At 47.0% G+C, this 23,635-nt stretch overlaps 1 protein-coding gene across 1 annotated transcript in view; it reads left to right on the top strand.

Moving 5' to 3' along the window:
* Positions 1-1,693: 1,693 nt before the first annotated feature.
* Positions 1,694-23,635, top strand: part of LOC147453292 (uncharacterized) — a 113,951-nt gene continuing 92,009 nt past the window's right edge. Inside the window, exons 1-3 of the mRNA XM_086518716.1 lie at positions 1,694-1,890; positions 1,957-2,064; positions 2,233-2,488. Coding sequence (XP_086374842.1) covers positions 1,855-1,890; positions 1,957-2,064; positions 2,233-2,488 — 400 coding nt within the window. The 5' untranslated portion in view covers positions 1,694-1,854. The remainder of the gene's footprint in view (positions 1,891-1,956; positions 2,065-2,232; positions 2,489-23,635) is intronic.

Raw genomic sequence — 23,635 nt, 5'->3', positions numbered from 1 at the left:
CATCTTTGCCACCATTCCGTCTTTATTCCCATTCTCGCCTAGCTTAGTAGACGACATGCTCTGAGGTGTCTCTTTTAAACTGCCAGCCAGTGAACCACCCCACAACACATGCTCTTAGTAGACGACATGCTCTGAGGTGTCTCTTTTAAGCTGCCAGGCAGTGAACCACCCCATAGCACAAGTCGCAATCGATTGTAGCTGAAAGTCTCTCTCTCTCTCTCTCTCTCTCTCTCTCTCTCTCTCTCTCTCTCTCTCTCTCTCTCTCTCTCTCTCCCTCTCCCTCTCAAATTAAAAAAAAACCCTTCTAAAACAATCTGCGTCGGCGCGGACTGTTTCAAGAGCCTTTTTTTTATAGTTTTTGGACTTTTTTTATCTCTACCGTGCCAACACTCTCTGCATCTATCTCTCGCTTTGCGACTCCCAATGAGAAAAAGACAAAAAAATATGAAATGTAATGTGCCCGTGTCTCCTCCATGAAAGCATACAAAGAAAAAAGGACGCCATAGCTTTGAACAATCCCAACCCTCGTCCAAACCTTTATTTTGGCCTTGTTTTGCTATACTTACAGTCTATCGTGTAATGTGTAAAAAGCTTAGAAAACTCATAAACATATTTTAATTGTGGCTGCAATATTGATAGAATGCCACATAAGATGCTGCTAATATTAAAGCTCAATGTTTAAGAGAAAGTCACTCGGTTTTTTCTTTGCTTGGGAATGTCTGCTCGCTAGCCAACATGATAGATAAGAATGGACGACGATTAGAGAGAGAGAGAGAGAGAGAGAGAGAGAGAGAGAGAGAGAGAGAGAGAGAGAGAGAGAGAGAGAGAGAGAGGGGGGGGGGGGGAGGGAGAGAAAAGTTGATAAATGTTGCATGCGAGGTAGTTAGAGAGGGAGGGAAAAAGAGTGATGGTGCTGGTTGCAGCTAGTTGCAAACGATAAACAGGGAGAGAAAAGGAGAGAGTTAAATTCGAATGGCGAGGGGGATTTATGTGTGTGTGTGTGCGCGCCTTTTATTTATTTGAGAACCACATGCATAGCAGTCTTTATCAGAAAGTCACACACACACACACAGAGAGAGAGAGAGAGAGAGAGAGAGAGAGAGAGAGAGAGAGAGAGAGAGAGAGAGAGAGAGAGAGAGAGAGAGAGAGAGAGAGAGAGAGAGAGTTGGCTGGCCACTGCATGGTGGGTTGGGGAATTCTTGGCCGCTCAAAAAAAGTGGGCTAGTGGGTGAGGAGCTACAAAATGGAGGGCAACGTGTGTTTGGGAGTGATAACGGTGGCTGCTATGGCATGCGATAGGCGGCAAGTAGGTTCAGAGTGCGGGCCAAGATGGTTGCATGGAACCTATGTTGATTTGGAACCGAAGCATTCTCTGGTGTTGCTGGTTACTACCGCTATCAATGTTGATGATGAGTTGTGGTGATTTGCCAGTGTCGGCCACTCTTAATGATGACTATGCTTTGATGTCATTGGGCTAACCTACAAATGACTTTACATCCACCCTGCATAAACATCTACCACGAGATTGCTTTTTGGAAACGAGAATTGGGCTACCCTATAAATGACTTTACATCCACCACGAGATCGCTTTTCCGAAATGAGAAGATTCTGCACCCATCACTCTGCCCAAGTAGATCAGTCCACAAAGATAGCCAATAAATCGTGCTTGGTCCAATAATTGGACCAAACCATATGGCTGCTGTATGGCAGGCCAAAAATACACTAAGCCCCAGTTTTATGGAACACGGGAACCGTGGACTTTGGCCACACGGTCTGCAATTCCAGCGAGCATCGCCACCCTTGTTGGCGAACTGCATGGCGCCATTGGAGTAATAGAGCAGAGGAAAACTCAAGATGGCTGCATCGGAGGACGATGCATCAACCAAGAAGGTGAGACTGAATGTCCTTCTAACTTGCTTGGACAGTTTTTCTCTGATAATGGGTCATGGTACGCAGGCCCCTTTGGTCCCTAAAGCAGTTGTAGAGGACTGGGGCGTGAAGACTACATTTGGAGTGATTGCTGGTATGCTCTATGGAGGCACTAAGGAGGCTATGACCTTCTCTGTAAGTGGAAAATTCATTCATGTTTTCATGGCACACTTTTTAAAGTGATTTACTACATATCGAGAATGCCATGAAAGCTGTGGAGAACAGTCTCCCTTTTGCTTTCAATTCTATGATACAGATGCATTGTTGTCTATATAAAATTGGTACTGTTTTATTGTTGCACAGGATAAAGAAGAAGCTCTTTTAGCTCATCAGGCTTCAGAGGTCAGTCCCTTACAACGACGCAATCTTCTAAGAGCAATAATGGAGGAGAAGGTTTTAAGGGTAGCTCGAGGGACTGTCATGGGGGGTGCTAAACTTGGAGTATTTACCGGTTTATATTGTGCCACTGAACAGTATATGGCACTTAGACGCAACACACGTGACTATCTCAATGTTGCGGCAGCTGGAGGCGTGACAGCGGCCACTGTTGGCTTAATGCGTACATTTCTACCTTGCTTGCTGTTGCAATGAGAATGTCATCACTTAGTAGCGGTAGGGATCGTTGATTTGTCTGTAAGGCATTAAATAGGAGTTGCTAGTTTACAACTATCTTAATGGTTTGGAGGAATTGAGACCCTATTCGACATGGTCCTGAACAATGAAGATTCTCCTTGGGAAATTTATTTCAGGTTGTATAATTTGTGTTGTTTCATTTCAGGTTGCTTGCACGAAAATTAAAGCTAAACATGCCTGTCACTTCTGAAGTGTGATAGAAACTTCGTTCGTGGTTTCTTAAAGTAAGCTTTTAATCTCTATACACACTGCACCTACTGTTGGGGACGGATGACGTGCGTAGGGATGCTGTATCTATTGTCCATGCTATGCGTGATATTGGCAATAAGGTTTCACCTCCTGTTTGGTCAAACACTAAAGTCAAGGCTGCATTAAGTGCCTAGGCTAGGGCTGGGGTAGATCTAGGGGCTGTGTTGGTTAAGTGTTTTGCTTCTGGATAGTGCTCCCAGTCCCGAGATTTCCCAAGGGCAGGATTAAGACAGTGAGGGCTATTCTGTGGCCTTGCCTAGCCATCAATGTGTCAAAGGTGCAGCAGAAAAGGGTGAACCGGGTGGTGATCTTGTTTGCAACCGCGAGCAAACCTCCTCTCGAGACCGGGCAGCCATCGGATCTCGGATCTATCGTGATAGATCTCCTTGTAGACAACCTCCTAACGTGTACCGCCCACCGAACGGGCACGGCAATGACCTACAAGCAGACAGCCCGTGTAGGGTGTCCTAGCGGAGGGGAATGGGAGTGCTAGAAAGAGGAAGAGAGATCGATGTCAAAAAACGAGAGAGAGAGAGAGAGAGAGAGAGAGAGAGAGAGAGAGAGAGAGAGAGAGAGAGAGAGAGAGAGAGAGAGAGAGAGAGAGAGAGAGAGAGAGAGAGAGAGAGAGAGAGAGAGAGAGAGAGAGAGAGAGAGAAATGAAATGAAATGTTATATTAACGTCTTCAAAAGGCCAAAGTGACCTATGAGACCAGAAAGTTACAATGTGGTGGATCTGATACAAAGTCAGAGTAACAAGATGACAAAATGACAAAATGAAATACTATGGAATCCTGAACTGCTAGGTGTGAACTAAGCAGCTAAACAGCTAGCCGGGATAGCTAGATCACAGGAGATCCAGCATCGGTCGCTGGCGGATCTCATCAATCTCCTCCATGGTCAGTAGTCTGATCGGGCATCGTGCATGTCGAGCCAAAGTGATCCGAATCCTCTGATGCAACCTCCGTCGATGCTGTGTAGTCCTCCTGAGTCGTGGGCGTCTGGATCTCCCCAGCTCGGTCGCTCGGTCGATCAGTGTGCCTCTGGTGTGAGGCGACGAGCTCTACTGCGGTGGTAACTCCTCTGGGTGTCCAGTGGCAGCTCTAAAGAAGTCTGTGATCTGTCTCTGAGACTGGCTGGCCTCTCCTCTCATGAGGCTCTCTCTGTGTCTGCGCAGCTCGAGCAAAAACAAACCCAGGCATCTCGGATCCTCGTACTGCATGACTCTAGAGAATGGTCCAAAGCCCTCTTTGAACAAGCAATGGAAGCGGCCTCGTATCTCGTAGTAGACGGGGCAGTGGCATGTGTAGTGCAACTCTGTCTCAGGCTCGATGTCACACAGGGGGCATGTCCTGGCCTCTGCTGGTACTCCTCTGTATCTCCCAGTCTCAATCCGCAGCTGGTGTGACGATGTGCGTATCTGGCCAATAGCACATCGTATCCCATGAGACAAGTGGGTGTCCATGTATCTGGGCCTCGTCACAAAACCATCCTCCGTAAGCTGGAGGAGATGCTCTCTGTAGAAAGCCATCTTCGTGCCCAGCTCCTGTGCCGGCTGTATCCATGTCCTCTTCGTGTCTAGCTGAGTCAAGTCTTGGCGAATGAGCCTGGTGATCTCGGACTGTGTAAGAGTCAGAGACGGCGCATCTAGTGAGTACTGGAAGGGAGGCAATCTGTCTATGCTGAACCCATGCGCCTGAAACCATGATGCCATCTCCCCATACCAGCATGCTGTATCTCCCTGCATGGCTAACTGTCGAGAGGACTCAAGTGCAAGGCGTGCATATCTGTCTCTAGGAAGTTCCCACATGCGGTGAATGAAGGAGACAAATCTGGTGAGCGTCTCAACCACTAGTGGCAGGGCAGCTAGCTCTGCTCGTACAATAGTACGTGGTACTGAGGCTTTGGCTCTAATGAGCCGCGAGATCATAGAGACCAGAGGCTTCTCCATGTTCCCCCATCCATCACTGCGGCCTGTCCTCCCGTGATGATCCAGTGAAGGTCCCCAAATCTCAGCTCCATAAAGCAATGCAGAAGCCACCAAAGTGTCAAAGAGCCAGAGCTTCATCCGACGCTCCTGAAACTGAACCTGTGAACACATCCTTTCCAATCTACCCAATGCTGCATGGGCTCTGGTCAATCTAGTCTCTGCTGCCCTCAATGAAAATGCTAGCCCACTAAAAACCACTCCAAGGTAAGTGTAAGCATCTGTATACTCCACCTTCTCGTGGCCGTATGTGAATGTTGGCGCTGACCTCCTGACCCACTGTGGGGTGGTATTAAATACCATGACCTTGGTTTTACCAAGGTTGACGGACAAACCACTTTCCTGGGCAAACCGATGCAGAGCATCCAAGTGACGTTGCATCCCCTCCGGAGAGTCGGAGATCAACACAATATCATCAGCATATAACAAGTGGAATCCATGTCCCTGCCAGCTGTGCACCTCTATCACCATCTCTCTCAATGTAGTCAGAAACCTCATCCACATACATACCAAATAGAGTAGGAGAGAGCGGGTAGCCGTGCTTCACCCCAATAGTGGAGTAAACCGGTGTGGATAGACCCTCTGGGGTGCGTACATGCCCTACTACTGACCTGTATAATGCCATGACCCCCCAAATGAGCTCTGTGGGTACTCCCATCTGTTGTAATCTGCGCATCAATCTAGCTCTGGGCACTGTGTCAAATGCTTTGCGGAAATCCACAAAGCTACAATAGATCCGTCTCCCACGCGATCTGCCCTCCTCAATGATGGCTCTGAGTGTCAAGATATGGTCAAGTGTAGAAAAACCCCTCCTGAAACCTGCCTGCCCTGCTGCGCGTATCCCCTCCCTCTCTGCCCATCTACTCAGCTGCTGCTCAAGAATAGATGCGTACAACTGTGCCAATGTGTGTCCAATCATGATAATGCGATAATTCCCAGGCTCCATAGGGTCTCCCGACTTGAAGATAGGTACAATAGTAGATAGGCTCCAAGTATCAGGCAAGCCCTCACACATGGCACTGTTAAACATAACTGCTAGAAGCTCTGCTAGTAAATCTCTGGCATGCGTGAAATGCTCAGTCACTAAGCCATCATGATCATATGCTCTCCCAGTCCTCATCCTGTCAATGGCCTTCCTCACCATCTCAGCGGTGAAAAAAGCATATGTGTGTGGGCATGGATCGGGGGGGTCGAGAAGGGGGGGCTGCTCAGGAACTGTGTATAGAGATGATGCATACTGGCCCCAGGTCTTTGTAGAAGTGATGGCAGGTGGGGGGGAGTGCTCATGAAAGAGCCGCCATGCCTCACGTGAGTCCTGACTCAAGAATAGCTGGTATAGATCCTGCTCTAGGCGAGCCAAAAATGTCCTCTTCTGCCGCCGCACTAGGCGTCGGAAGTCAATCTGTGACTGTCTGTGAGTGATGTCCCCTAAAAGCACCTCCCTTTGAAGTCTAGCTCTAGTGTCCCGGCATTCCTCATCATACCAACTGTTCTGGGGCATGCTCCCTGAACGGCGTCTCTGCTCAGGCTGGGTATGTGGGTATGCCTCTGCTGCTGCATCATGGAGTGTGTCAGTATAGTAGTAAGCTCCTCCAGAGGTCGCCCTGGCTCCTCTGCGCACATGCGTCTATAGATCCCATCTATGTATATAGAGTCCGTCTCCCGTGTGAAGGTGTAGCGAGTAGGGACTGCTGCCCGTAGCCTGTGTGCTACACTAAACTGAAAAGAGATGGTCAACGACACAAGAGCATGGTCTACTGCCACACCAACAAGTCTGGGTCCAACCGTGAGATCTTGGATACTAGAGATGAGGCTCGGCTGTGCCATGACATAATCCACGGTGCTGGCTCCATGTCTGTGTGGAAAGCATGTAAAACCCCCCGCAACGGGAAATCTCTGTAGGCCATTCAAGATGGCCAATCCATGTGCAGTCCCCATGTCTATCAAGTATCCTCGATACTCAGTGTGTTCTCCATCCTGTGATAATCTGGATAGGCTCGTCTCTGCAACATCCAACTCTCTTAGCATCTCCTCTGAAGTATCATAAAATACTGTCTGATGATGGGCAGTCCTAGCATTGAAATCCCCTAGAATGATGATGTCACCATCTCTAGAGAACTCCCATATGTCATCATCCAAAATAGAGAAGGGGGACTGTCCTCTGGGTGGTGCATAAACTGACGTACTCGGGGGAAAGTAGCAAATAGCAATGTAGAGATATCTGCCTGTCTCTGCTCTCAATCTCACCCACACGTACCTAGCTTGCTCATCCCTGCGGGCTATATGTATCAATGGCTGCAACTCCTCCCTGAATAACACTGCCACTCCTCCTGAGCCCCGCCCTCTGTGCTCTGATCGTGTCTCCTGTCTACAAGCTGTCTCCCATCTATATCCACTAATGTGAGGCATAGATTGCCCCGGGGCCTGATGTGTCTCAGAGTAGAAGACGATGTCTCTTTCCGTAAAACTATCCTCAAAAGCACCCACATCAAGGCGCATAGATCCATTACAATTCCGGGTGGCAATTTTGAGTGTGGTTCCATAGGTCTCGCACCGTCATGTGGAGCGCCGCTCTACAATCACCACCCGGCCATCTCTGTAGAAGGCGGTCTTTCCCTTCTCCCTTGCCGCTTGAATCTCTGGCATTACCTCTCTCATATGCACAAGCTGTGTGAGAGTGAGGTCATCTCCAAGGAATATGCCCGTTTTCTTTAGTGTAGGGAGCTTCTTCAAGAAGTCCTTCTTTGCCTCCATGGATGGGAAACGGATGATTAAAGCTCTCTCTTTTGAAGTCTCCCCATTGCCTTGTGTCTTCTTCCCTACCCTCCATGCCTTTGTATGAGTAACCTCACTACCCATCATACGGAGAAGTTCTTCGACTTCCCCTGCCACATCATCTCGGTCTTTTAGACCGGTTACTCTTACATTCAAGGCTCTAGTTTTCCTTTGCTGCTCTTCTTCTAGAGTCATGTTGATGATTGTAGGAGTGGGAACGGATGTGGTTTCTTTCCCTTTCCCTTTCTTAGCGACTTCTATCCATTTCTCGGCCTCATCCGCCTTCTTCTGCGTCTTCGTGATCACATCCATCCACGAAGACGTCTTTACCACCTTCTGCTTCTCCTCCTCTGTGATCATCTGTACCTGCTCCTTAATGACCTTGATCTCCTCTATCACCGAGGGCTGGAATTCCCCTTCTTCCAGTCCACTGCTTACTCTATCCGCAAGCTCTCGCTTGAGGGCTGTGACCTCTTCTCTAAGTGCTTGTGAATCCGCCTTAAGTGCTTGTAGCTCTGCGTGCAAGTCCTCTTTCTCCTTCTTCCATTGCGCGCCTTCATTGAGGAACATTTGAAGAAGGTTGGCCTTCTCTTTCCACCATCCCTCCGTCTTTGCTTTCCATTCTTTCATCTCCCTTTCCATTTGTGTTATCCGCTTGTTTGTAAGCACAAAGGTTGCCTTCGTATGGGGCCTACATACTGGCGAAACGATCATGGCCTCCATTGGCGAAGTGCTCATGGCCTCCATTAGCGATGCGGGTATAGCTCGACACCCTGGCTCGGCTGAGTCCAAGCGGAGAAGTAATAACCACAACCCCAATGCGGGTATATGCACTACCACAGCCCACTGCGGGACACTCAGTCTACTCTGCCAAATATCCAGAGGCTTAGCCCCATTTTGGTTTATTCAAGATACTTGCACCATGTGAATATATTTGTTGTCGTCAATTATGCATACATAATATAGCTGAAAATCTGTCTGCTGAGAGAGAAGCAATTCTGGAAATTCTATGCCTGCTGAAAATCTGATAGGTCTGAAGATCTGTAACCTGATCCTGCTGTTTGATTTTGGCTGACAGTCTGTACGTACCTGCTGTTTTTTTTTTTTGGTGCTGTTTCTGTTAATAAAGTGCAATGTGCAGCACTATGTAGTAATGATGCAATGCAGGTGTGTGTGTGATGACATACTGTATGAATATTGTGCAGTGAAAGTGTTTTGTGCTGCTGCTGTGTGTAAAGACTATGGTTGGGTGTGATGGGGGTGAAATGTGCAGGAGACGGAAGCAATGGGCAGCAGCAAGAATGGTGAGAGAGAGAGTCGTGCTCTGTGGTTCCTGTTTGTACACTGTTGTAGAAGCCGCACGAGACCTTGGCCGTTTGCTGCCCACTGCACGTCAAACGTTAACCTTAGGCTGACGTGGCTTTTGTTTAGCGCAAATAAACCTGCAGTACCTGCGTGCGTAGCCCTCCACTTGCCTGCCGACGTGTTTTGCTGACCTTCTGTGGAGAGCGCTGCCTGGATTACAGATGGCGAGCAGCAGCAGAGCAGATGGCGAGCAGCAGCAGTAGAGCGCTGCCTGGATTACAGAGACAGAGAGAGAGAGAGAGAGAGAGAGAGAGAGAGAGAGAGAGAGAGAGAGAGAGAGAGAGAGAGAGAGAGAGAGAGAGAGAGAGAGAGAGAGAGATTGATGGGGTATGAGAAAATACTAGAGAGAGAGCAACACACAAAAACATTATAGAGAGAATGCGCTAAAGAGACTGTGCTATCAAGTGCAACGGAAGCTCGGATCTAGTACTCCGCACAAACACAAGGTTACTTTACTTCACTTGAAAAGACAAATTGAACTGAACACAAGAGGAGAGAGAGACAGAGAGAGAGAGAGAGAAGAGAGACGATGTCACAAACTGGTGACGTGGCAGCAGACCCGGACACACACACGAACCTATGACACGTGGCATGCTGGTACGGATATCCCTGAAAAAGCGCCGCAAAACGCACTGACAGGGTGACGTGGCATCCATACGGATTTTTTGCTTTTTGCGTAGCTTGCTGATGACGTGGCAGCGTACGGAAACCCTGAAATTGTGCTGGCTGTTTTTATGGCAGCTTTTGGGATAATTGCTTTATTTTTAAAAGCTTTTAAAGTTGAATGCTTTTGGGCATCCCTTGTATCAATAAATAAGTGGGCAGGGCCTCACTTCTCAGAGCATCTGGATGCAGAGTCTGAGAGTAAGCACCTACCCACTCTCTTGTACTTTGAACACAGATTAATACAAAAAGAAATACCGAAAGGAGCGCCAGTCTTTGGGGCCAATATCTCTAGGCACGGAACTACGTCGGGCCGTGTTGACTTAATTGTGAAGTGTGAACTGTTTTGAAGTAAATCTCTACTGTGTCGCAGTAGAATCTTGACTTGGGGTGGCCAAGTTTGTTACAGTGGTATCAGAGCGCGGTCGATTTCTCTTCTACCGGGAAATCCGATCCATTTCTCGCGACATTTATGGATTCCAAAAGAAATTAGTCGACTTCTTGTGCATCTGCGAGTGCGGGAGGAGATCACAAAGAAGATTCCAATGATCAATCTGAAGAGTACGGCCCACTTCGGCCTACTGAAGCTGAGATTGAAGAGATGGAACGTCGACAATTGGTTGACGACGCAAACAATAAAGCCAAAAAGCACGACAAAAAGCAGAAGAAAGGAAAGCCAAAAAGCACGACAAAAAGCAGAAGAAAGGAATTGACTTCCCGGGTTATTTGAGTCGTCACTCTACTTTTGCATCGGCAAGAAAGCAAAAGAAGCGTGTACGATTTGAAGGACTACCCAGTTCTTTTTCTTCTTCTTCTTCTTTTGATAGTTCTTCTAGCTCTTCTGACTTGAGCGAAGAAGACAGAAAAGGAAAAAGCGAAGCAAAAGCAAAGCTTTGGAAAGGACAAGAAAAAGGCAAAGAAGCTAAATTTTGCCCAGTTTCTGATAGTTCTATAGAGGACTCATCCTCAGATAGTTTAGACGCCGACGATCACATGTTTTATGCAAAGAAGAAGCTTTTTTATAAAGCCAACCAATATGACTTCCTCGAAGATAAAAGCAAGAAAGTAAGAAAATTCAAAGAAGGTGGACAGTCAATTAAGTTTGACTCTTTTTTTGGATTTCGAAATGCTCCGAGGGCTTTGGCCTTCATACAGTAGTTTGACATAGCTTTCTCTGGAGGGCATTACTCAGAGCACTCCAAGATTCAGAGGGCTATCTCTTTCTTCAAGGGAAATGCTCGAACATGGTGGTCCGCCCTTCTACTGAGAAAGGAAGCTCCGGTTAAATGGTTGAAGTTCTTAAGGCTTATCATTTCTTCTTGGTTGACTTGGGAGTACGAACAAGATATACGAATTGCTTGGAATCATCTTCGGATGACCAAGGGAGATTCTCTGGACGCGTATTGCGAGAGATTTTCGAGCTCTTTTCTACTAGTCTCTTCATTTAAGAAGGTCTCGTTTAGAGAACAGATGTCCGATTCCTAGGATCGATAATATTCTTGACCGACTACAAGGATCCTCTTGTTTTAGCAAGATCGATTTGAAGAGCGGATATCATCAGATCCGAATCACGCCAAGAGATGTCTACAAGACAACTTTTCAGACGAGCTTCGGTTTATATGAATTTTTGGTGATGCCTTTTGGCCTTACCAATGCTCCAACGACTTTTAACCGAGTGATGGACAGGATTTTCAGAGAGTACAGATCAGGTCTTTCAGGCATTGCAAGATCACAAGTTGGTGATCAATGCCAAGAAGAGTAAATTTTTCTTATCGGAGAAACACTTTTTGGGACACATCGTCTCAGCAACAGTAGTACAGATGGACCCGGCCAAGATTGAGACTATATGTTAGGTGCAGCGGAATGATTGTTTGCGCTTTGCTCAAGATGAGTGCTCCGAACTATGCTCAAGGGTTCCTTTTAGTTCTTATGGAAGGAAGAGCCTTCCGTTCTTAATGGAAAATGCTATGATCACAACAAAGTGAATGGACACTGTGCGTGCAAGTGTATGAGACTGAGAGAAAGAGAGAGAAGAGAGATATGACACCAGAGACGTTGTAAAACCCTCCTCCGAAGGCCCCACTCTCGTCGGCGAGAGTGGTCTACTTATTGATTGCACAAAGTGGTACAATGACGATGCAATGGACTGATGCAATCTGGGACTATGCCGACGACGACGACGACGACGACGACTTTAGGGCTGAAATCTGTGATCTTCTATCTGTTGAATTTCGGGACTGTTTCGGTGGCTGAAAATGACTGTTTTGGCTGCGTTTTCTATGGCCGAAAATGGGGGTTCTTCTGCAACCAACTTGGGCTGATTCTACTGCTGTTCCATAGGGCTGAAACACTATTGTTCTGATGTGGCATTGGCTGAAAACCAAAACGCTGATCTGCTTCTGCTGAGGGTTGGCTGAAAACCAAAAACGCTATTGCTCCTTGCTAGCGTTAGTAAAATCTGATGACAATCTGGGGGGTTGGCGATCATGGGAGAAAAACGCCAGGGTGCTGAATATGGCGATGATGCAGGGATTGGAAACGCCAAGGGGAATCGGGAACTGCTGATGCGGGAAATTGCTAGGACAGAAAACGCTAGGTGCTTGCGGGTGTGGCGAGGATGGGGAGATCAAAACGCCAAGGGGTTCTGCTGAGAAGGTGCCTGTTGAGCATGTGCTCCTGCTGCCTCTTCTGCCAGAAAGTGCTAACTTGGGTTTGCTTATATATTAACTTAGCAAAATTGCCCTACCTACTTTTGTTGGGAAGTCACTTAAAAATAATAAGTGAAAAATACCAAAAATAGGGAAATTAGGCTAAATGCACTGGAAAATTCCGTTGACTGAATCTGATGGATTCTGGAGGGAATACTGATGATCATGCTGTGTGCAACCAGAGGATATGTATCTATACCAAGTGACTGGGCATGCATGGTCTACGAATAGACTCACAAAAGTCCCAGATCACTGCTAAATCTAGATTGACTGGACTGACTGAACCCTGATCATGCTGTAGCTTGTCCACGGACACATAGGGTTGGGTGTGTCATGTGACACTATACGTGATTGGCCCGATTTGAAGAATGTCCATGAAGTTAGAAGCTTCTTGGGCTTATGTTCTTACTACCGGCGGTTCATTAGGAAGTTTGCAGAGGCTGCTTCCCCTTTGCATATCTTGACACAGAAAGGAGTCACTTTCTCGTGGGGACCCACAGAGGTGACTGCCTTTCAGACTTTGAAAGAGAAATTGACTACAGGACGAGTTTTGACTTTGCTGGATTTGCAAAAGTCATTCAAAGTATTGTAAGTTGCAGCGGAAGTGAATGTTGAACTTTGCTCAAGATGAGTGCTCCGAACTGTGCTCAAGGTTCCTTTTACTTACGGAAGGGAGAGCCTTCCGTTTCTTTAGTGAGAGTGCAATGGACACAAACAAAGTGGTGAACACTGTGAATGTCACAAAGTGATGACGTGGCGGACAACAGAAACCCTAATTTCCGGAAATCGCGGAGGTTGAATTTTTTTTTTTTGTGGAAAATGATGAGCGACGCGAATTTTGCTTTTTTTTTTTCATAAAAAAAGAGAAAAGACTCTCTAAGAGAGAGAGAGAGAACTGATGCTTTTTATTTTAAAAGCTTTTGGGGCTCTGCTTTTGGGCATCTGTTACAGTGGTATCAGAGCACGGCCGATTTCTCTTCTACGGGAAATCCGATCCTCGAATTTTTTTTCCCGCGGCACCTATGGCTTCAGGCAATGATCAGTCGACTCCCTCTACATCTGGAGATGCGGGCTGGGATCACAACGAAGATTCAGACAGAGAGTATGGCCCGCCTCGGCCTACTTAGGCGGAGCAAAGAGAGATGGAGCGTCGTCAATTGATTGGCGATGCAACAAAGATGATGCTCAATTTTGCCAAGGACCCAAAGATGGCAAAATATATGAACCAAACCTCTTTGGAAGAGGTACAGATGGAGTGGCAAAGAGCCACAACACCACTCCCGAAACCTGCTCTCAAGAAACCTTCTGCCTCCAAGAAATATACGGAGAAGGAACTGGAGAACGTGGTTGATGCACGAATTGCTCAGCTTTTCGACGTGCAAAAGAAAGGCAAAACGCATGGCAAAAAGCAGAAGAAAGGCACTGACTTCCCGGGATATTTGGGTCGTCGTTCGACATTTGACAAGGCAAAGAAATTGAAGAAGCGCGTCAAGTTTGAAGACCTATCCAGTTCTTCTTCTTCTTCTTTTGACAGTTCTTCTAGCTCTTCAGATTCGAACGAAGAAGACAGGAAAAGCAAAAAGCGAAGCAAGAACAACGCTTCGGAAAGGGCAAGAAAAAGGCAAGGAAGTCTAAGTCTCGCCCAGTGACTGACAGTTCTATTGAGGACTCGTCTACAGACAGCTCAGATTCCGATGACGGAAAGTTTTATGCGAACAAGAAGAATTTTTACAAAGCCAACCAGTATGACTTTCTCGAAGATAAAAGCAATAAAGTCTGAGAGTTTAAGGAAGGTGGCCACTCGATCAAGTTTGATACTTTTCAGGATACTCAGATGCTTCGAAGGCTTTGTCTTTTATATAGCAGTTTGACATTGCTTTCGCGGGAGGACGCTATTCAGAGAACTCCAAGATTCGGAGAGCTACCTCTTACCTTAAGGGGAATGCTCGTACTTGGTGGTCCACGCTTCTTTTAACAAGAGTGTGCCAGTTAAATGGCTGAAATTTAAGAAGCTTTTTATTTCTTCTTGGTTGACGCAAGAATATGAACGAGATGTACGAGCTGCTTGGAACCATCTTCGGATGACCAAGAAAGATACAATCAATGCTTATTGTGAAAGATTCTGGAGCTCTTTTCTACCCGCCTCTTCATTCAAGAAGATCTCGTTCAGAGAACAGATTGAGCGGTTTACCTTGGGTCTACCTACAAAGATCCGAGATCACTGCTTGGAACAGAAGTCAGCTTCTATTCAGGAGTTGATGAGTCATGCGAAGCGGGGCTTTGCCATTCACTCTGGCAGTCTGACCTACCCATAGTCACATGGGGACGGGGACGGGTCTCGGGGACGTGGCGGGTCCCGGGGACGGGGACGTGACAAAATAGGGGACGGGGGACGCGAGAGGGGACGCACTTTAAAAAACACTAATTCTTTGCAAATTTAATTCTGAGACAATAGTGAACACTTAGAGCACAAGATTGCAAAGAAAAAGTGGTTTTTGCATTCATATTACATAACACCAAAATATAACAAAGGGCGTGCGGCGTGCGCGACACAGTACACCATTGGTGTGGTGATCAAGCATCAATCATCCTCGCCAAGGGGCAAAACATAATGATATACAAGTGAAGAGTGGATAAGTACAGTTTAGCATACAGAGGAGGGCTTAGAGAAGCTTGGGATCCATCTTGAGATGCCATTGATGATAGATATTAGAGAAGGGTTGAAGAGAAGGAAAGAGGAGTAGGAGAAAGCTTGATGAGAGAGAGAGAGAGAGAGAGAGAGAGAGAGAGAGAGAGAGAGAGAGAGAGAGAGAGAGAGAGAGAGGAACTTCAATGGGAACTTCAAGTCTTCAAGGAAGTGGCCTTGAGCCTTGAGGCTTGGGTATGATAGTAGATACTATGAGGCTATGAGCCTTGAGGCTTGGAAGTGGATGCTCTTAAGTAGAAAGAGCTCCCCCCAAAATGGGGGTTTGAACTTTGAATTTGAAATTGAAAGGCCCCCCAAAAGTGGGATTTTGAAATTTGAAATTCCCCCCAAAAGGGTGCTTTTGAATTTGAAACCCCTCCCCCTCAAAAAGTGGGCACTTAAAAACTTTTTTGAAATTTGAATGGCTGCAGCCCCGTCCCCTGCCCGCGTCCCATCCGAGTTGGTCACCGGGGACCCGCGTCTCGGGACTCATCCCCTGTCCCATCCCCTGTGAGGGACGTCCCCGTGTCCCAAAAACGGGTCCTCGTCTGCGTCCCGGCGTCCCCTGTCCCATCCCCGCATAAAAGGGCCGCGTCCCCCCGTCCCCTGTTTCTATGGACCTACCCCACAGATGAGGCCATGACACAATGAGCCGAACAGACTTCTGGGAATGAAAGTAGAAAGAAAAAAGAGCAACCAAGAGAAAAATGATGCACGACCCAAGCTTACTCTTGAGGAGAGAGCTCGCTTTATCAGAGAGGGGAAGTGCTTTGGATGCGGGGAACAGGGACATATCTCCGCGAAGTGCCCTAATAAGGCACAGAAAGAACAAAATGATAAAGACGACGACAGGCCTGAGAGTTCGAGAGCAGTTGAGGAATGTGGCAGAAAAGGCAGATAGAAAAGCAGAACTGGTACCACATGGCGTGGGACCTGTACCGAATCTAATGAATGAAAGTACAAACTTTGCCACTTTTGGGGCAAAGTGAAGGATCAGGAAGCTCTTTTGAAGGAGCCAAGGCCAACTTCTTTTTCACTTGGAATTGGCGGCTCGATTTGGAATTACGCCTGACAGACTGACGCCACAGGCGGAGGTAGTTCGACTGGCACCCGGATGGGATGTTGCCATTACACCGAGCATTGGCAAACTTCGTTTGCAATGACAGGGGTGTTCAGGGCACGCGAGTGACGTTCTACTCAAGATCCCTTGGTACCACAAGAACTACGTCGTGGTTGACTACCGGGCTGAGAAAGCGACTTTAATAAATGAAGGGCTTAGAGATTGTACTTGATGAACTTCAGTTTCTTACTCATTCTTTTGGGAGAGAACTGAACGCTGGATAGAGGTTGAATATGTTTTGACCTGATCAAAAGAACGCCAAGATTTTTCTCCACACTCATGCCGATTGCTTTTCAGAGGGCGTGAAGATCAAACCATTGATCTGATACCTGGAAGCACGCCACCGAATCGGCCACCTTATCGTGTGAGCCGAGTACAGAATGAAAAGATTATGAACCCAGTGAAAGACCTCTTGGAAAATGGTCTTGTCCAGCCTAGTACTTCACCGTATTGCTCTCTAGTGTTGTTGGTTTTGAAGAAAGACGGATCTTGGAGAATGTGCATCGATTATAGCACTCTCAACGAAATCACCATCAAGAACAGATTTCCGATTCCTAGGATCGATGATATACTCGACAGGTTACAGGGATCCTCGTGCTTTAGCAGGATTGACTTGAAGAGTGGATATCATCAGATCAGGATAGCACTGAGAGATGTCTACAAGACAGCTTTTCGGACGACTTTTGGGTTATTTGAGTTTTTGGTGATGTCTTTTGGCTTAACTAATGCTCCTGCGACATTTAACCGGATGATGGACATGATTTTTCGAGAGTACAGGCTATTTGTTGGCACTTTCTTTGACGACATCATTGTTTTCTCCAAGAATGAGGCAGAACACAGAGATCATCTGCTTCAAGTCTTTCAGGCATTACGAGATCACACGTTAGTGATTAATGCAAAGAAAAGTGAATTTTTCCTACCAGAGATACACTTTTTGGGACACATTGTGCGAGCGCAGCAGGAGTGCAAATGGACCCGGCCAAGATAGAGACTATCCGTGATTGGCCCGATTTGAGGAATGTCCATGAAGTTAGAAGCTTCTTGGGACTGTGTTCGTACTACAGGCGGTTCATACGAAAGTTTGCAAAGGTTGCTTCCCCTTTGCATACCTTGACACAAAAAGAAGTACCTTTTTCGTGGGGACCCACAAAGGTGACTGCCTTTCGGACATTGAAAGAGAAATTGACTACGGGACCTATTTTGACTTTGCCGGACTTGCAGAAGTCATTTGAAGTATATTGTGATGCTTGTGGTCGTAGTCTGGGTGCCGTCTTGATGCAAGAAGACCATGTCATAGCTTACGAGAGCCGTTTGTTCTCTAGGCCGAAGATGACAGCACAGATCTATGAGAAAGAGCTTTTGGCGGTTATCCATGCTCTTACTTAGTGGCGGCATTACCTACTCGGAGCGGATTTTACCGTCTTTACAGACCATCAAAGTTTGCGCTACTTCTTGTCACAGAAGCAGCTTTCGGAAAAGCAGATGCGGTGGGCGAACATCTTGTCACAATTTCACTTCCAGATTGTCCACGTGTAGGGACAGAAGAATGTGGTGGCAGATGCTTTGTCTCGGAAACCGTTGGTTCTGGCTATTTCGGCAATACATCATAGGAGCTTCGAGGATATGGTCGATCGATATGCCACAGATACAGATTTTGCAGATATTTTTCACACGGATACGGGATGGGGAGACAGTAGCTGGATACTCCCTTCGGGAAGGCTACTTGATGAAAAAGACTATGTTGTGCGTTACACAGCCGTTGAGGGAAAAGGTTATGACTGAATGCCATTGTCCACCTTTTACGGGTCACCGCGGCATTGCTACCACCATGAAAGGGGTAGAGAGATACTTCTTTTGGCCGTGACTCAAAAAGGACGTGGAAGAGTTGTGCGCAGTATGCTAGAAGGTCAATTTTGACAGGCATAAGGCACAGGGATTGTTAAAGCCTTTACCCATACCACCCGCCCCTCAAAAGTATTGAAATGGATTTCATTTTTGATCTCCAGAGAACACAGAATAATCACGATGATTTTCCGATACGTGGCACGTCTGAGATGATTGTCTCCGATAGAGACCCCAGATTTATGAGTTTGTTTTGGAAGGCAATTTGGGAGAACATTGGCACACAGTTGCAGTTTTGGTCATCGTTCCACTTGCAGACTGACGGGCAATTTTAGATTGCCAATTCAGTGATTTTAGATTTATTGAAGTCTTGTATCTCGGATCAGAAGACTCAATGGGAAAAGAACTTACCTTTGGTGGAATTTGCCTACAATAACACGATACACTCTTCGACAGGGAAGACGCCATGTGAGATTGTTGAAAGTGCTGCGAAGGTTCCATCCTTCTTGAGCACGAAAGATTAGATATTTGAAGCGGATGAATATTCGCGAGATTTGGATACGGCTTTTGCCAAGGTTCGCGAGACTTTGCAGGAGTCTCAAGAACGACAGAAAAAGGCAGCGGATCGCCATCGTCGCGATTTGAAATTGAAGGAGGATGATTGGGTGCTCTTACTTTTGAGAAGGCACGCCTACGAAAGAAAAAGGGAAAGGAGAGGCTTTTTCCAAAGCTTAGTATGCGATACTACGGACCTTTCCAGATCACTGACAAGATAAATGATGTCTCCTTCCGATTGAAACTGCCAGATACTTGGAGGATTCATAATGCATTGCATGTGAGTCTCTTGAAACCTGTTAAGGGTGATGTGCCTGATGATGGGGAGCCTGATGAGCAACCCGAAGTGGAAGAAAACGAGGAGATCCTTGTTCCTGAATAGATTTTGGCACATAATGATACGAAGAAAGGTAAAGTCCGAAGGCGGTTCTTGGTTAAGTTCAAGAACTTTCCTGCATTTGATGCGAAGTGGATGGAGGAGGAGGACCTAGCAGATACTCCTCGGATTGTGAAACTTTACCTCGATGTTTTGGTTTAGCATAGTCTACTCCAAACGGAACCCAGAAATTTAGCTTGGCCGAAGATCTGGTGCAGTGGGATGCACAAGAAGGGAGTTATTCCGCTCCTTTGTCAACAGATGCCTTGATTTTGATACTAAAGTCACTGATGTCTCTTTGAGCTTCAGGGATACTGAGAGCTGACAGTATTCTGCTGGATGACTTTATGAAATGGAATTCCTGATAATGATACTGATTTGTTCTTGACCGACTTCTTGTGAGTGCAGGAACTGACAGACGAAATGACTGTAGCATTTTGGTCTGATTGATCTCGAATAGACATGGTTGCAATAGGGGTTAGTCAATCGGACATCGATGAGGTCCCGATTGGACCTAGATGTGATTGCTAGCTACATTGCCGATAAATCATGGTCTAAGATCCGAATGAATGTTGAATGTCATGTGATGTCCTGTGATGTCTGGTGATGTCCTGTGATGTCGTGTGATGTGACTGTTGATTTTGTACATGTGCTAGATGTGTGTTCCTAGTACGTAGGTACTAATACTTAGCGTCTGCTAAGACGGTTTATGGCTTTTGTCGGTTTTGCAGGCGTAATCGCGGTCGATTACAATGCTTTCAAGAGGGGGGTATGTCACAAAGTGATGACGTGGCGGACAACAGAAACCTAATTTTCGGAGATCGCGGAGGTTGATTTTTTTTTTTTTTGGAAAATGATGAGCGACGCGAATTTTGCTTTTTTTTTTAAAATAAAAAAAGAGAAAAGACTCTCTAAGAGAAAGAGAACTGATGCTTTTTATTTTAAAAGCTTTTGGGGCTCTGCTTTTGGGCATCCCTTGTAACCTTTAAATTAGTGGTAAGGGCTTCACTTCTCAGAGCATCTGGACGCAGAGTCTGAGAGTGAAACCCTAACCGCTCTCTTGTACTTTGATGATTGATTAATACAAAAAGAAATACCGAAAGGGGCGCCAGTCTTTGGGGCCAATATCTCTAGGCACGGAACTCCGCCGGGCCAGTGCAAATCTATTGTGATCTGTGAATTGTTTTGAAGTGGTTATTTGGTGCTGTCGCGATTGATTTTTGACTTGGAGTGTCCAAGTCTGTTACAGTGAATGAAGGTACATGCGTGCTTGAACCTGCATAGTGATCCACTGAGCCTTGCCTGACACAATAATCGCTCTGCCCACAATGGCCTGCTGTAAAGAATCCGCAATAGTCATACATACCCCGCCCTGAATGTCTCCAAGTCCAAATGCAGCTGACCAAAAAGTCTCATATTGTCCACGCAAGAGCTGACCACAACGTCTAATGCGGCTCTCACACAGTTGATGCTCCTGTAGCATAAGAAGGTCAATCTCTCCTCCCACAAGGCATCGTTGAAGCTCCTGATGCAATCGGCCCCTCTGATGCTGAAACTGGGGCCCACCTAAGTCTTGTACGTTCCATGAGACGATCCTCATGGGGAGGGAGAGAACTGATGCTGCCGCAGCAGCTAATTGTGCTATCTTTGAGGCTGGCTTGGATGGGGAGTAATCCGCATCCGAGCGTCCTCGAGATAGGCGTGACTGCAAAGAGTGTCTAGCCCAAGCCCAAGTAGATCGAGCCGTGCGTAAAGCAACCTCCTCTGTGTAGGAGTCCTCATGTATGTGTACATAGCAAGGTGGACACTGCATATCGGCAAAAAAATGAACCACAATGTGTGTACATCTTGCTGCGTCTGGAGGTGTCACAACAAACTTGGCCAATGGCCAAAGAGTCTGAAGCATGTCTGTAACCCCTAGGTCTCCCATGTGATGAGAGAACTCTAAGGCCCGTGTCTGCAGCCACACTAACACTGAGTCTATAGTCCACTCAGTCTGGTCCTTGCCGCAAAGGGGAAAAGAGAAGCAAACCGCTGAGTCCAAGGCCTCTATCCCCCTAGTTGCAAGGAACAATACATGAACTCTGAACCAGGCTTCCTCAAGGTCTCGTGAGGGGTCGCCGAGAAATCGTGTAAAGTCGTAGGCAAAGAAGTCCCACCGATGCCGAATGTCGAAGCTTGTCAAACCACGAGGAACTGCTGCAAAGGGAGACGTTTGCACCAAAAGAGGGGGTCACAAGAAAGGTTGTCTCTCTCTCGCCAAGCGACTCGTGGCAAAGGCGCTGCCAAAAGATCTCCTAGCAGCTGAGGATGGCCCTGCCCCCTGGGACGACTGCGGGACGGGAGCGGGAGGGGGTGCGGGAGCAGGGGAAGAGGGGGGGCGAGGGGGATCGGCAAAGGTAGGAGAGCGAGGTGGAGAGGCGGAGGGAGAAGGGGGGGGGGGGGGGGGCGGGGGGTTGAAGAGGGGGGGAACTCGGGGGGAGGAGGGGTTGTCGAGGGTGAGGCTGAGGTGGAGGCTGTAGCAGGGACCTTGTCTGTCACGTGACACATTCAACCCTATGTGTCCGTGGACAAGCTACAGCATGACAAGGGTCCATTCAGTTCATTCAGTTTATATTTAGAAGTGATCTGGCACTTTTGTGAGTTTGTTTGCAGACCGTGCATGTCTAGACACTTAGTGTAGACGCATATCCTCTGGTTGCACACAGCATGATCATAAGCATTCCCATCAGAATCCATAAGAATCCTTCGGGGGAATTTTCTAGTGCATTTAGCCTATTTTCCCTATTTTTGACATTTTTCACTCATTATTTTTAAGTGACTTTTGTTGGAAAGTAGGTAGGGCAAATTGAGTAAGTTTGTATATAATCAAACCTAGACTAGCACTAATTGGCAGAAGAGGCAGCAGGAGCACCTTGCTCAACAGGCAACTTCTCAGCAAGACCAACCCCCGCGACTATTCTGGCGTTTTCTCCACAGAAGACCTAGCGTTTTTGCATCAGATCAGCCCTGGCGATTTGTGCACAGCAGATCAGCCCGGCGTCAACACGACACAACAGATCAGCCTAGCGTTTTGCATTTGCAGAACATCCGGCGACAACAGAACCATTTTCAGCCCTAGCGTTTTTGATTTGCAGATCAGCCCCGGCGTTTTGCAGATTTACCGCGACGGAACACCAAGAAGCATCAGCGTTTTCAGTTTTCAGCCCTTAGACATTGCAGATCAAGTCTCAAACCTTGCAGACCTCACCTTCCCGCAGCAGATCCTCTCCGCACGGTCAGTTTCCGCAAGGTTTACAGTTTCAGCCCGGAGAATGCAGATTTCAGCATCTGCGATTTCAGCGCGTCGTCGTCGCATCGTCGCCATCGACATCGTCACCGACATAGAGTCAGAATTCAGCAGATAAAGATTTGCAGATTTCAGCCCCTTAGCGTTTTCGGATTTCAGCCCGTCTCGTCGTCGTCCTCATCGTCGGCAAGTCCAAGCATTGTAGAGATTTGTGCAATCATAAGTAGACCGCTCTCGCCATAGAGAGTGGGGCCTTCGGAGGAGGGTTTTACAACGTCTCTGGTGTCGTATTCTCTTCTCTATCTCTCAGTCTCATGCACATCCATTCACAGTGTCCATTCACTTTGTTTGTGTCCATTGCACTCTCTCACTAAAGGAACGGAAGGCTCTCCCTTCCATAAGAATAAAAGGAACCTTGAGCACAATTCGGAGCACTCATCTTGAGCAAAGTTCAAACATTCATTCCGCTGCACCTAACATTGGTATCAGAGCTTTGGCAGTTTCTGTATCACTCAAGGAAAGAACCACAAGAATTTTTTTGCTTGTTGCGGTTGCACGAACCCAAGTTCACTTGGGTGTGTCGATTCCTAATCGTGTTTTTGAAGAGTGATAGGAAACCCAAGAAAGAAGGGCTTGTCCAGCCTCCCCTTGTGCCTCTTTTCACTCATTGAGAGCGGACCGTGCACTTAGTGGCCGGCCAATCGACGTGAGGTGGGAAAAAGCAACCTTGGTGTGAGCGCAAGGCCGTCAAGGGGTGCACCCGCGGAAAAGAGCAGAAGTTGGGTGAAGAGAAGATCCTTGTCTAACACAGATTGCAAGCGAAAGAAGAACCTCAAGAACCTCAAGACCTGCAAGAACCTCAAGAACTCAAGAACCCCAAGAACCAAGATACCCAAGAACCCAAATTCCTCGTGAACTTAAGAACCCAAGACCACAAGAACCCACAAGAACCCAAGACTTCAGTGGATGGTCATCACTCAAAGAGAAATGGATACTTCGCTTGGAAGTGATGAGCATGAGAGAGGCGAAGACGGATTTTCCCCACCAAGAGGTTTTTCCGATCCTCCCCCTTCCCCATCTACGTCAAGGATTACACTAACTCCTATGGAGGAGTTGGAGCAGATGTTTATGGAAAGGAAGTTAGAACGCGAAGCAAGAAATGCAGAAATGGATCGCAGACACACAGAAAGAAGAGCATAAAGAAAAGCAGAAATGGAGCGTAAACACCAAGAAAGAATGGCAGCCGCCGTCAAAGACAAGAGCGACCAACACATGAAAGAATTCTTGCGACTCTTTTCTCAAGTTCAGGCACAGATGCAAGAGATTCGAGAAAGGAGACTCTCTCAGTCTTTTCTTCTCCAAAGCATGACACACATGATTTGCATGATGATGATTTGAATGATAATGATAAGGATGATGATTTGGATGACAATGACAAGCATGATGATTTACATGATCAAG

The sequence above is a fragment of the Adiantum capillus-veneris genome, chromosome 8 (genome assembly GCF_014529385.1).
Source record: "Adiantum capillus-veneris isolate H3 chromosome 8, ASM1452938v2, whole genome shotgun sequence".
NCBI lineage: Eukaryota > Viridiplantae > Streptophyta > Polypodiopsida > Polypodiales > Pteridaceae > Adiantum > Adiantum capillus-veneris.
This window is presented reverse-complemented; position numbering and strand designations above follow the sequence as displayed.